Source organism: Sarcophilus harrisii, chromosome 5 (assembly GCF_902635505.1).
Source record: "Sarcophilus harrisii chromosome 5, mSarHar1.11, whole genome shotgun sequence".
NCBI classification, from domain to species: Eukaryota; Metazoa; Chordata; class Mammalia; order Dasyuromorphia; family Dasyuridae; genus Sarcophilus; species Sarcophilus harrisii.
In genome coordinates, this window is record NC_045430.1 from 211,969,358 (window position 1) to 211,983,249 (window position 13,892).

The 13,892-nt window shown below is 32.2% G+C and overlaps 1 protein-coding gene across 5 annotated transcripts in view; it reads right to left on the minus strand.

Moving 5' to 3' along the window:
* Positions 1-13,892, minus strand: part of LARP4B (La ribonucleoprotein 4B) — a 73,563-nt gene that overhangs the window by 22,573 nt on the left and 37,098 nt on the right. For 2 of the 5 annotated variants that reach the window (XM_031939606.1, XM_023505020.2), the window contains 3 exons: positions 13,427-13,537; positions 12,301-12,354; positions 12,007-12,216 (listed from right to left, as the gene is read on the minus strand). In XM_031939606.1, the coding sequence (XP_031795466.1) occupies positions 12,007-12,216; positions 12,301-12,354; positions 13,427-13,537 (375 nt within the window). Of the gene's footprint in view, positions 1-7,013; positions 9,274-12,006; positions 12,217-12,300; positions 12,355-13,426; positions 13,538-13,892 lie in introns of those variants that run through there. The other 3 variants (XR_004229744.1, XM_031939607.1, XM_031939608.1) reach the window with 3 other exon arrangements.

Below are 13,892 nucleotides of genomic sequence, written 5' to 3' on the forward strand. Positions count from 1 at the left end.
TTTATAACCAGTAAAAGAAATGATTAGGAACTATCTTGCTCTATATAAAACTAACAATCTAAATGAAATAGATAAATATTTAAATAAAATAGATTAATGGAAGGAATAGGATATAATGCTATTTTAGGAGAAAAAAAAAGAAAAAAAAAAAAAAAAAAAAAAAAAAAATGAACTTCCAAAATTTATCAAATATAACCTAACAAGTAATTCTGATATTACATAAACTACTGAAAAAATAGGATAAGATGAGGCCCTCCCAACTTCCTTTTGTGAAACAAATATATCTTAGTATCTTTATACCAGGGAGTCAAAACGGAAGAAAAAACCATAGAACAACCTCCCTGATGAATATTGATGCAAAATTTTACAATAAAATATTAACAAAGAGACTACAGAAATACTACAAAGATCATATAATGTGACTGGACTGGATTTATATAGTAAGAATGCAGACCTGGTTCAATACAAAAGAAATAAATCTCAAAACATAATTCACTATATTAATAATTAGGAAAAAACCATTTAATACATAGTTACAGACAAAACTTTTGAAAGGATACAACACATATTCTTTTAAAAACACTACAAAAAGCACAGGAATAAATGGATGTTAAGTTGTCTATTTATTTAAAAGAGTCAGCATTATCTTTAATGGTGATAAGTTAGAGGTCTTTCCTATAAGATCAGAAGTAGAGAAAAGCAGCCCATTATCAAAATAACAGAAATTCTAGCTATAACAGTAAGACTTTTTTTTTAAATGAGACAATAAGCATAGGCAAGGATACATAATCAGTTTTTTTTTTTTTTTACACCTTAGAAAATAAACTAAATAAAGACTAATTTAAAAACCGGTAGCACAGCTGCAATATATAAAATTAATTCACATAAATCATCAGCATTTTTATTATGTTAATCCCTCCAAAAATATCGAGCAGATATTTTGAGAAGAGAAATTCTGGAGAAATATTAATTGCTCAATGAAGTCCTCATTGTTAATATTATTAAAATGACAATTTTATGAAAATTAATTTACTTATTTCATGCCATACCAATAAAGCTACCAAATAATTTTATAGTGCTTAAAAAAAAAAAAGAAAAAGAAAATTGAGAAGAATAAAAGGTAAAGAATCTCGAGACAAGAAAACCTACCAGCACCAGATCTAATTCTACAAAGCAGCAATCATTGAAACAACATGGTACTGGATAAGAAATAGGTCGATTCGGTTTTCTAAATGCAGGAGGAAAAAAATAAGCCATTGGCCAATGTTTGATGAATCTGAGCTACTGGGGCAAGAACTCACCATTTCACAAAAACTGTTGAGAAAACTGGAAAAGTGTTGAAATTATATTACATATAAACAGCATCTCATACCATTACTATTACAAACTTCACAAAAAACATGACAGACATAAAGGACATCCTAAATAAGATGATTAAGGAACAAATTACTGTCAGATCAATGGTTGAGGTAAGAATTCACAAACGAGATAGGATCAAAAAATGCAAATGTAATTTTATGACCACATAAAATTAGTTTTTAACTAAACCAATGCAAAAAAAATTTAAAAAGCATGCAAATCAGGTGAAAAATGCAAGCAAATTTCTTTGATAAAGTCTCATTTTTAAGATACAGAAAGAAACTGCTTCAAATTCATGAAAACAAGATCCATTCCTCAATTGAAAACCACCCCTCCCAAAAAAACCCAGGTCAAAGGATATTAACAGAGAATTTTCAAAACAAGAAATCCAAGCTAACAATAGCATCATGAAATTATGTCCTAAAGTATTAAAGTATTAAATTTAAAAAGTATTAAAGTATTAAATTAATTGGAATAGTTGCAAGAGATGGGGATGAGTATACTATTAATGGAGGTGTGAACTGGTTTAGTTATTTGGATAGCAATTTGGAGGTATACACCCAAAGTTACTATGCCTATGTAGCCTAGCAATTTCACTCCTAGTTTTATACACAGCAAACCAAAAGAAAGAGAAAAAAAGTATCCATGTGCACAAAAACCATTTAAAGCAGCATTTTTACAGAACACAAAGAACTGGAAATTAAAGATGTACCCATCAATTGAGGAACAGCTGAACATATGATGGCTTCGAGAGAAACCCAGGAAGACTTGTATGAATTGTGACAGAGTTTATTAACCAGACCTAGGAAAATAACTTACACAAATAACAATGTAATTGTAAAAATAAACAACTCCAAAAAGCTTAAGAATTCTAAACAACCTGACAACTAAAGGACTTGATGCAACATGCTATGCACCTCATGATAATGGACTCAAGGGTACAGATAAAATTTTTTTCTTTTTTTTTTTTTTGGGGGGGGGGAAGATATTGTCAACTCAATGATTTACATAATATACAAAATCTTGCTTTTTTAACAGAGAATGGGAGTTGGGAGGGGGAGGCAAGCAAGGCAATCTTAGAGAAATATCCTAAATTATTTTTTTTTTAAGAGAAGGAATTTAGCTTCACTGATTTTATGGAAAAGGTATTCATATAAACTCAAACAAGGAACCATTTATTTTCCCTGAATTTTGCACCAGAAGGCAGATTTTTTAAAAAAGTCATTGTATAACCTATACAAATTTATTATAAGGTCAATGTGAGAAAAGGGACATGATCAAATGAGTAATATATATCTAGACAAGATCTAAGTTAGTGAACATAAGTTCATATAAACCCAAGAATATCAATATTCTTATGCCAAAAGTTTTACAGTATCTTTGTATATGTGAGATTTGGCTATGAAACTTCAAATACTTTTATACACTTTATACAGACTAAATTAATCATTAAAATAATGTCCCTGTTTCATTGATATACAAATGAGTTGTCCAACAAAACTTTAGGGATCCACATAGAAATAATTATAATGTAAGGCATTATCTTGAAAATGTACAATTTAGAAAGGACTGGGGGTACTTTGGTCCCTTGTCATAACAAATACTGTAATTTCAAAATTTCTTAGTATTTCTATCACGAAATGATTTGTAGAAAACATTTAATGCTATTTGTAAATTTCTTTTCACCATTTCCTTAATTACTTGTCACAATAATGTCAGGTAATAACCATTGTTGATGGCAATTAGAGATACAGTTGAATTAGAAGTACACTGTGTGGTTATTACAGGCCAGAGTCCTGAATATGATTATAGATCCTACTCCCTGAAGAGATTCCCATTTTTTACCAGACCCCCCCCCCCAAAAGGAAATGAGCAAAAGTGAGTCATATTACAATCCATAAAGGTAGGACATTCAAAACAGCAAAATTTTAAAATTAAGCTTTTGTTAATGATAATGGTAAAGGTCATATATATTGGAATCATTAGGATAAAAGGAATGGTATTCGACCTCCTAGGGCTGTTGTGAGGATAGAGTGAAGTATTTATAAAGCACAATACAAACTTTAATACTACATATAAATACTAGTTATTAGTATTAATTCCCCATTTATAGTTGGATATAGGATAGGCCTCCATTCTTTCTATCCTGAACTACTGCCCTCACTTCTACTAGGACTCAATATACTAATTCATTCACCTTATGTATAGTTTGACTATCAACCCCCAATCGCCACTAATAAAATACATAGCCTGCTCACTCTCTCCCTGATCAAATATATAATCCTTTGACATTTAAAACTTTTAAAACTCTTCAAAATCCAAAAACCTGCTACTTTTCCAATCCATGCTCACCAATTATAATCCCCATCTCCCCAGCTTAGAGATGCCTGCTCCTCAAGACTAGAATAGTCACATAAAGAATGTCATTTAGATTTCAGAAGTTTAATTCAAAACAAAACAAAAAAAAAAATACAAAAACAAAACAAACAAAAAATCCCTAACACAAAATAGTACTGGTTTTTACTGCCAATACTGGCAACTTAACTCACTATAAAATCATTTGATACCCTTAGGACTTCATGTTGGGGATAGGGATCATAAATCTTGTTGCAATGCCTCAGCCAGATTTTTATAGTTGACAGCAAGCAAGAATTTGTTAAACGCTTTATGAGCACTGGATACTATACTAAACAGGGGAGATAGAAAAATAAAAGTAGTGTCTCTATATAAAGGACATATTACTCTAAGCAACATAAGATATATGTATTTTGCATTATCATAAAATAAGCATGTCTGGTATGTAAAATTTAAATGACAACTTTAATCAGAGAACTGAAAATACTTCAAGATACTGTTACAAATAAAACGATTAGGTAAAAACCTTAAGAATCTAGAATCATAGCCTGGTGAATTAAAAAGAGAAATAAAAACTTTTGTCCACAGAACTCCAATTATTAAAACTTTTCTATAATAATATTAGTACTCTCAGAGCTATCATTCAGTAACTTTCAGCTAAATGATAGGTTTCTCATTCTCACTCTTCCACCTGATTTTTTGATTTATATATTTCCAAACACAGACTACTTCATTTACTTTAAACAGATGACCAAGGAATCTTGACAAAGTCAAAGTTTGCCTCCATATTTCAGGATTCGGCTTGGGCAAAACTCAATTCAAGAAATCAAGTAAATCATTTAAAAGTTATGTTACTGTGTTAAATGTTAGGAATAGAAAGGAAAAATCTCTGTCATCAAAGAGTTTACATTCTAATGGGGGAAGAGACAATACATAATGGAATAGATACATTGATTAATTGAAAACAAATCCTTACAAAGTAAGGCTCTTAACAATTGCAGGTTGAGGTAGAAAAGAATTTCTGTAGAACATGCTTATTTTAATTATGTCTTGAGGGAAGTCAATGAAAGCAAGAATCAGTGAAGAGGCAGAGAGAGGGGAGATAAAAATGTTCTTTGGGAATTCACACAATGGGGGGATGACAAGGTCAGACCTACTTTTTAGGAAAATGACTAACAGCTGAGTGGTGGATGGGTAAGAACTGAGACAGATATAAGGCTGAGAGATAAAGGAAAATATTAGTTATTATAACATTACAGCTGAGAGATGACAAGGGCCTGAACTGGGCGACAGCACTATGAGTGGAGGCAGGAATATAAGAAAAGTTGTTTAGAGATATGGAGCGACAGTAGGTATAGTTTAGAGATATGGAGCGACAGTAGGTATAGTAAATATAACTGTTCTATAAAATCTGTTCACTTCATTACAACATGAGCTCCTTGAAGGAACGGACATTGCTTCTGTTTTTCTATTTCCCCTGTTTAGCATAGTATCCAGTGCTCATGAAGCATTTAACAAATTCTTGTTTGCTATCAACTATAAAAATCTGGCTGATTTTACTACAAGATTTATGATCCCTATCCCCAATACAAAGGCTTAAGGGTATCGAATGATTTTATAGTGAGTCAAGTACCAGTATTTATGGTGGGGACTCCTGAATCTAAGAAAATAATGGAATATGAATAGCTTAATAAAGTTCTTTCTATTTCTTAAGAAAAGTCTTTCTTCTAAAAGAGCAAAGATATATTTAGATATGATCCCAAGGATACTTTGACAAAAAAATACTGAATTTAGATATGAGATCTTAAAAACAACAACTACAACTTTAAAATCACAAGGAGGTCTGCAGCCTTTTTCCTCTTCTGAGTACATAAGGAATCTTAACTTTCACTGTTTGATTTTGTTGCTGTTTTAATACATTTTCCAAAGGGTATCATTTATTTGCTTGCTGAAGTTCACTACAGTCTCTAGACCACTGTTTTATCTTGCTTATCTTCGAAGAAATAAGATACAAATAGCATTTGTGTGATTTTTAATTTCATCTTTTATAGCTCTACTGGGGTAGGCAAAGATTTACATATTCCTTTATCTAATGTCTCGTCTGATGCCAAGGAAAAAGTGCAAGATTTGGCACCCAAGAACTGGGTTGAAATTCTACTTCTGTTACTTAATGGATACCTTAAGCAAGTTTGTGAAGAAACACATTTCTCCAGTTCCATCACTTTAGCATTTATAAAACAAAGGAGGTGGAATGAAACAGAGTTGGTCTACATGGCTTCAAAGATTCCTTCTGTCATCTTGAAAGACTAAAGTTCATTGCCTGCTTTAATATTATTTGCATCATCAGCAAAGCAAAACCATTAGCTTTGGAGAATGAAAAGACTCTAGAAAATTTTGGTCCAAAGTCTTCCATTTTATAGATGAAAGTTCTGAGGTTCCTGGAATATATCACTTAATATCACATAAATAGCCAAGTTGGGATTCATAACAAAGTACTTTGGGCTCCAAGTACAAAATTCTTTATAACATGCCAAAATAGTAATATACACACCTTGATACAACCATCTTTTCCAATCTTTTTCTACGTGTATTAGAGTCTTCCTAATATAATTAGAAAACCCAAAACTTGCTAATTCTCATTCTTCTAGTTATCGTACTTTTCCTCCACATTCTTGAATAACTCCAAGTCTGTACCCAACAACTTTCATTTTTCTATCAAATCTGTTCAAGCTGAAATCTGAACTCTACTAATGACTTCTATTGAATCTTTTCTTTCAAGGATCATCTACTAGTTTCTCTGCTATATCCACAGGGATTTTTTTCCTCATGCATTAAGTTGTGGCCTAAGATATCTGACATCGCTGACCATTCTCCTTTTTAATAAGAAAATTTATTAATTTTAACATATAAGCTTTTCAACATGTAATTCACCCTCCCACCCGCATGAAACAGCTTATTGATTGCAAATTTAAAGAAGGGATTTGTCCTTTAAACTTTACAATAAGGTGTATTCACATTGACCATTGTATTTGACCAAAGTTTGTTGCCTCTCCATTTTGACTGTTATAGTTGTAGACATTGTATATTCTGATTTTGGAGGTCTGGCTTTCTTCACTTTGCATCACTCCATGAGTCTTTCCATGTTTCTCTGAATTCTTCATATCTGTCAAGGTGCAGTAATATTCCATTACACTCATGTGTCATAATTTATTCAGCCATTCCCCAATGATTGGGCACATTGTTTTCAGCTTCCTTGTATCACAAATAATGCTTCTATAAATATTTTTTGTACATATGCCAACCTTTCTTCTTGAAAATGGATATTCCCTAGACTTCTGTAACACTGAATGATTCTTGTGCTGCTTCTACCCTACAATTTTTCCTCGAGAACCTTTTAAATGTGAGCATTGCCCATATCTGTTTTTAGCCTACTTTTCTGATCTTGAGTTTTCCTTTCTCGCTCAAGATCTAATCTCCAATATTCAAACTGTGTGTCATATATTTCAATTCTATCACCAGTCCCTTAAGTTTCATACTTGGAAAATTATCTTTTTGATTCTCCCTCTGATGTCTTATCAGTTGCTAAATCCTCCTGATCTTTCATATCAACAGAGTTTTTTTCATTCCCAATATGACCCTTAGTCCTTATTATTCCGTCCTTGAAATATTGCAATAACTTAATGGTTATTTTTCCTTTCTTAATTCATCTAATTCAAATGCTTTTGGTTCAGAGCACACCTAAAGAATTAGATTTAAAATAGATAAGCATTATGTAGATTAATTAGTCCAATTCTCTCATTTCATAGATGAATAATTTAAGAACTGGAGGGTTAAGAGACTTGTTCAAGGTCACACAGACAGTAAACATAATAGTCATATTTTGAACTTGAGGTATCTGATTTTTAAATACACTGTGCTTTGCATTCTGCTTTGATTAATTCTTTCTTCAAAATTTGCCATGATTAACCCTGCCTTGCTAGATTAAGTCCAAATTCATAGACTGCCGTGTAAGGACTTCTGCAAGCATCTTCATTTCCCTTCCTTATATGTACACTGCAGCCAAACTGGTTTAACTGCTGTGGCTTCCCAGACAGGCTCTCTTTTTCTACATTTGGTTTTGCTGTCATGCATCTCTTCCTGTAGTAACCTACTTCCTCCTACAAAATACAGGTGAAATGTCAAGTTTCAGCATGAAGCCACCTTTGATCATCCTGGCTGGAAGTGATCCCTTCTAATACCTGGTACCAGCCAGGTTTTGGCAACTGTCATGTAATTTATGCTATCATGTACTGCAGGTATGAAGGGGATATGTATGATAGATATATCTCTGTATTTCCCACATTACCTAACAGTTCCTTGTCTGTGGAAGGTCCTCCAAAATAAGTTGAATGAATAAATGCTTCAGTAATTCTTCCTTCTACACATGCTATTAACCTTTCATATTCTCACTCAAAGAAGCATGCTTATTCAAAGAATCTCTGATGAACTAAATGCATGAGTTTAGAAAAGCAAGAAAATTTCCTTGTCAGTATATATTTTCATGTATTGGCAGCAGTGGTTCTGAAGCATGTTCTCTCAAAAACTTGCTCAAGTTTTTCTTGACTTCAAATGTTCTCGTCTAAAAATGGAAATTTTGCATAGGTTGTTGCTCATGATATTCAATTACTTATTCAATTAGTAATTGCGCCTCTCTCTTTTATGATGCAGCTGCTCTTACAGAAGCAGAAAAAATGCAATTTGATCTAAATACTGGAAAGATTTACTCGTATTTTCTTCATCATGGTGGTTATCGTCCATAAAGAATTTTTTAATAACATCTGCAGGACACTTCCTAGATATAAGGATATTATCTGATCATCCCAAATATATGAAATCCATATTAAATTCGACAATGTACACAAATCATGTTGATTCACAACTCATCCAGTGTGGAATTGTCTTCAGAAGAGGGCTCACCAATTTGCTGAAGGGATGAAAATAAAAATTTTGTTTTAGTGGCAAGCTCTCATACAAATATTAAATGAAGCTCACACAAATTTGGTTTTTGTTTTTCCTTGTTATATGTAAACTTTTTAAATCAGAGAAGTATCACCTTATTGATAATATTAAACAGGTGATTTTGCATTAGTAAAAACTCAATTTGTGATTTGAAAAAATTAGGCAATACAGCTAAAATTAACATTCTAAGAGAATAAATTTATATTCTTACCTTCTGATAAAGCACTTTCTCTCAGCTCCTTTGTAGAATTCCAGGTCAAAAGGCAAGAAAACTAAATTCCATTTTCCTTCTGCTTCCAAAACCTTCAGATTTCCATACAGTTGTCTTTTTCATGAGTCTTTTTTGAGCAAGCAGAACAATAAAGTTCTCTATTTCTAATCTCTATAGGAATGAAAGGAGTAACTGCCTTTGTCCACTCCACTCCCAATTCTTAAGAGGCCCATCCAGGAGAACAGGAACACGGCCACCAACCTCTATATCAAAAGTCAACAAGAGGAAGCACACAAGCAAGCAAAGGCACTGACTGAATTTTTTTCTGTCTTGTAAAAATCACTGTGCTCCTGGAGATCAAAATGCAGCTTTTGTTGACATTGGAAACTTTCATGTTCTCAAAGTACAGGATAATAATATTATTTACTAGTTCTATATTTGAACAAAGACACTACAAAAAATTTTTTTAAACATTACAGTTTGCTCATATTTCTAATTCCCCCAAAAACACAATTTCAATTTTTAAAGACATCCTCCCCTTCCTATCTTCAAAAGTCTTCTGGAGTAGAAAAGTCTACCAGTGTCTGAATTTTCCTAAGCATTAACATTACAAGGGGAAACATACTTGTTAACAGTAAAGTCCTAGATCATTGTGACTATTAATAATGTATGACTTTAAGTTGCTTCACCTTTCTAGGCCTCAGTTTCCAAAATTCTAAAAGTGGAGTTTCTACTAATTTTGATTCCATGGAATTGTTTTTTCTTCAGCATGCTTCCTTGAATCACTCTTTTTATTATTAGCATTGTCATTACATAAAGTTAACCAAAGCTAAAATATTGTAAAGAATTCTAGTGGGTCTTCTTGACTTTAGTTTCTTCTACCTTACACAAAGATGTAGGCTTAGTCTTCCTAAATTGCTATTTGTACTCACTTTATCAAATACGAAATTTCATTTGCCAAGTTTTACAGGCTACAGTTGATTTTGCTTAAAGGATACAAACTTATAACCAAAATCTACCTTCTACTACTAGTGGTCTAATCTCTATTAGCTTTTATTATCACTTTCATATCTTTAGTTTTCTTATTCTTTCTATACTTTCTATACTCTTCTCTCATTAAATATGTGAAATCTTAATGAGTCTTGAAGGCTTAAGCAAAGTCTTTTATGCCTAAAACCTACAAAAATTCATGTTATTAAAAAAAATACCTCACTATCCCCTTTACTAGTTCTTGCTGTCAGTGGTCTCACTGCTAAGGCCATCAAGGATTATTTAAGGCCACTGTATAATTTAGTGGAAAGAATACCAGGAGAGTACCAGAAAACTGAGGCTTCTTAAGTTCAAAGGTTGACAACTCATAGCTTTGTAACCATGGATAAAGAACTTCACCTTCTCAGCTTAGCACAGCATATATGGAGGTGCTATTTAAATGCAGATTTTCTTCCTTTCCTCCATCCTTGGACTCCTGTTTCCACATTTATAGACTAACAGGGTTAAGATTAGGTGATCTCTAATAGTTCACTGACCATTTGATGGGTTCAGAGAATGCAAGTTAAGAATTGGAAGAAGAAAAACTGTGAAAGTAAGAATGGTTTAGGAAAGGCTAAGCTCAGGCAGGATTTATCTACCAAGTGTCCAGGCATCTTATTCAACCCCACTTCCAAAGTCTAGAATCATACTGCACTCCTCAATAATACTCACCCTCCCAAATCCAAAATACAAATCCCAAATACAAAAATGTATTGCCAAGGTCTATTGATTTTTCCCTTTTCACATCTCTCCTCTCCTCTGACTGTTATCACCATTCAGGAGCACACCTTACTATCACCTCACATCTGAATTATTTCAAGAGCTGCTAATGAGCCTAGTACCTCAAGTCTCTATTCTAATTCATCATCCAGAACTTCAGCAAATTAAAGTGATTTTGCTAAAGAGCAGTTCTTCTACTGAAAAAAACACCAATAGCTTTCTATTGCTTTCAGGAACAAATACAAAATACCTTGACATTCAAAATCCTTCATAATCTATCCCCTTCATCTTCCCCACATCTCCCCTTAATGTTCTTATACCTTACTCTCAGATATTTTTCACTGGATTTTTCAACCCATTGACATTGGCTTCCTGGTTGTTCCATGAACAAGACACCCTATCCCTTAGTTCTGTGGATCTTCTCTGGATGTTTCACATGCCTGAAACCCTCCCTCTTTAGTTTACTGATTTTCCTGGTTTCTTTTAAATCCCAAATAAAACCTCATCTTCATAGGAAGCTTTTCACAACTCCCCTTAATTCAAGTGCCTTCATCCTATTAATTATTTTGCTACTTATCCAGAACAGAGCCAGTCTGTATCTATTTGTTTGCATGTTGTCTTGTAATCTGACAGGGGAGACTGTCAGATTACAAGAGTTTTGAAGGCAGATGTTCGTCTTTTCTAAATTTTACTTGCACTTATAATCAATACTATTACAAAACTCAGTTATGTAGTATATGTCTATATATCAACCCTTCAAATACATTAAAAGATCTTATCTCAAGAGCTGTCATTTCTTTCTATTCCTCAGTGATTAGCAGAATGCTTGTAAATAAACATTCAATATTCATTTTTCCTTAAACTCTTCTACAAAAAGCCCACCTGTTCAAAGAATTTAAATTATTCCTAATGATCTATTTGTCCCTTATACTTTATATATCCCTAACCTTATTACCCTTGTATGACCTGGAATAAAAATAATGTATTGCTTCTTGCAAGCATAAGATTATCAAAATTTCTGAGAAGAGGATTTATATTTTTCTTTATCACTTACTCACTATAATTACTATTGACAAGTGATTTTATTTTTGTGGAAAAAATTAAGGTTCTAGCTTACCTGTTTCTGCAATGCCTATAGCTAAATATCAATAAATGGAAAGTCAACAACTGCTTTCACAATGCACATTACAATCACTAGAAAGATAATTTTAAAACTGCTGTGTCAACCCCAAGAATTCTTTAAAAACAACAACAACAAACAAACCAAATCAAATCAAAACAACTATAAAAACATTTGTTAATCTTAACAGAAGATAAAAAATAAAGGAACTTACCAAAGATGGATCAAGATAACTATGTGTAGCTGACCAAGTTTGTGGGGTAATTAAGCTGTACAATGGAAACTGCTGCTGGGGACTGTATACTGGAGGTAAATAAAACGATGTTGTGTAACGCTGTTGTGTGTAGAGATTCATGTCCAGAGGTCTATATCCGTTCTTTGGCAAAAATGTATTTATAGCAATAGCCTTTGCTTTTATCCGTGCCTTTGCAAAAACATTAAATTCCTATTAGGATACTTAATAATAATAACTTTATTTAAACAATATGAGGCCAATGTTCTTGATTACCTTTATTGGTTTTCCTTGAAAAATTTTTACTTCTTCTCTCAGGTATCTGTAAGCCTAAGGCAAGAACATTAAAAATTGAATTTCTTCATTTTTATAAACTAATTTAATGCAATTTATTAACAAAAATAAGATGCTCATTAGTTTAAATGTGATACACCTGAAAAGATAAATGACAAAAACCATTAATGATTAGATTAGCTAATCTGGAACTGAGGTCATATAATTTAGAAAAGGAAACAAAAGGAGAAACTAGTATAACTCATATTATTCATCTATGTAGGGCCTTCAAGTAAATATTAAACTTAAGAAAAGTCCTCTCAGAAATTTTAAAGTACATTCCTCCTCCATAGTCCAGCCCTAATCTGATCAGATCCCACAACTAACCAGACTTATTTTTTCATTGTTCTATTGCAACACTAAGCATAATCTCTTTGGTGTATCCATTATCCCACAGACCATAATCATTCCTGACTGTGTATCCATTTATATTTTTGACCTGCTCTGCCCTCTAACTATCTAACTACAATCTTTCTTTTAAAATCCTCAATTTTAATTCTTTAATCTTCCTTGCCTATTTGCAAATTTGTCTTACTACATTTATTAGCTCCACAATAACTTAGCATGTGATTATAATACCTTGTATATTACTTGCTATGATTTATTATGTTTGTCTTGTTTCTCTATCAAGATCTTTTGTACACAGCAAATATCAAATTGCAAATAACAGAATAAGGAATTATGACATGTTGATCAATTCATAGATGAACATAAAGAATTTCCTGTGTATTACAAAAGTTCAAATAATGAGATTACCAGCCACAAAGAAGATGTATATGTAGTATAATCTTAAGTATAGTTTTCATACAATTTAAATAGTGATGTCAAATTTCTTTGAAATCATTACTTTTCATATTGCTATTATAAATATCAAGTTTTGTAAAATTTTTATCTTCAAAAATGAAAACCTGCCCAATTTCCTTTTTCCTCTTTATGTATGTACTTTCTTCTAGATTCAAGCTACAGCATAGTGTAACATCACTTTAACATCAGCTCTGCTATTGATCTACAGAATATTAGTAAATGTATTTACATTATATTTTACTTGTAAGAAAAAAAAAGTGCTTACCTGTTGCGCATCAGCTTCTGACTCAAATGTTATAAACCAATTGTCATTATAGGCAAACTCACAATTGACAAACTTAGGCAAATTATCTCCTGTGAAGAGTGCTTCTACTTCCTATACAATGTTGTAAACAAAAGAAGCTATAATGTAATTTATCCAAATTTAGAATTAAAAGGAGAGTCAAGAACAAAAATAATCAATTAGGACCAAAAAAACCAATTCCAAAACTCGCCTCCCCTCCTTCTTCTCCCCCCTCCCCTTGGGGGCTAATCTTCAAAAAACTTAGTTTAAATACCTATACAATGAAGTCATACTATATTCTAATGACAATTAACCATCAATATTATATATATTAAGCATATAATTTATGGCAATCTAATCCTCTTCTTTTACAATGCACTGCAAATGTTTTATCCTGAAATTTTTATTATTTAAATGCTACTTAAGCTATTCTTTTCTATTGGGGGAT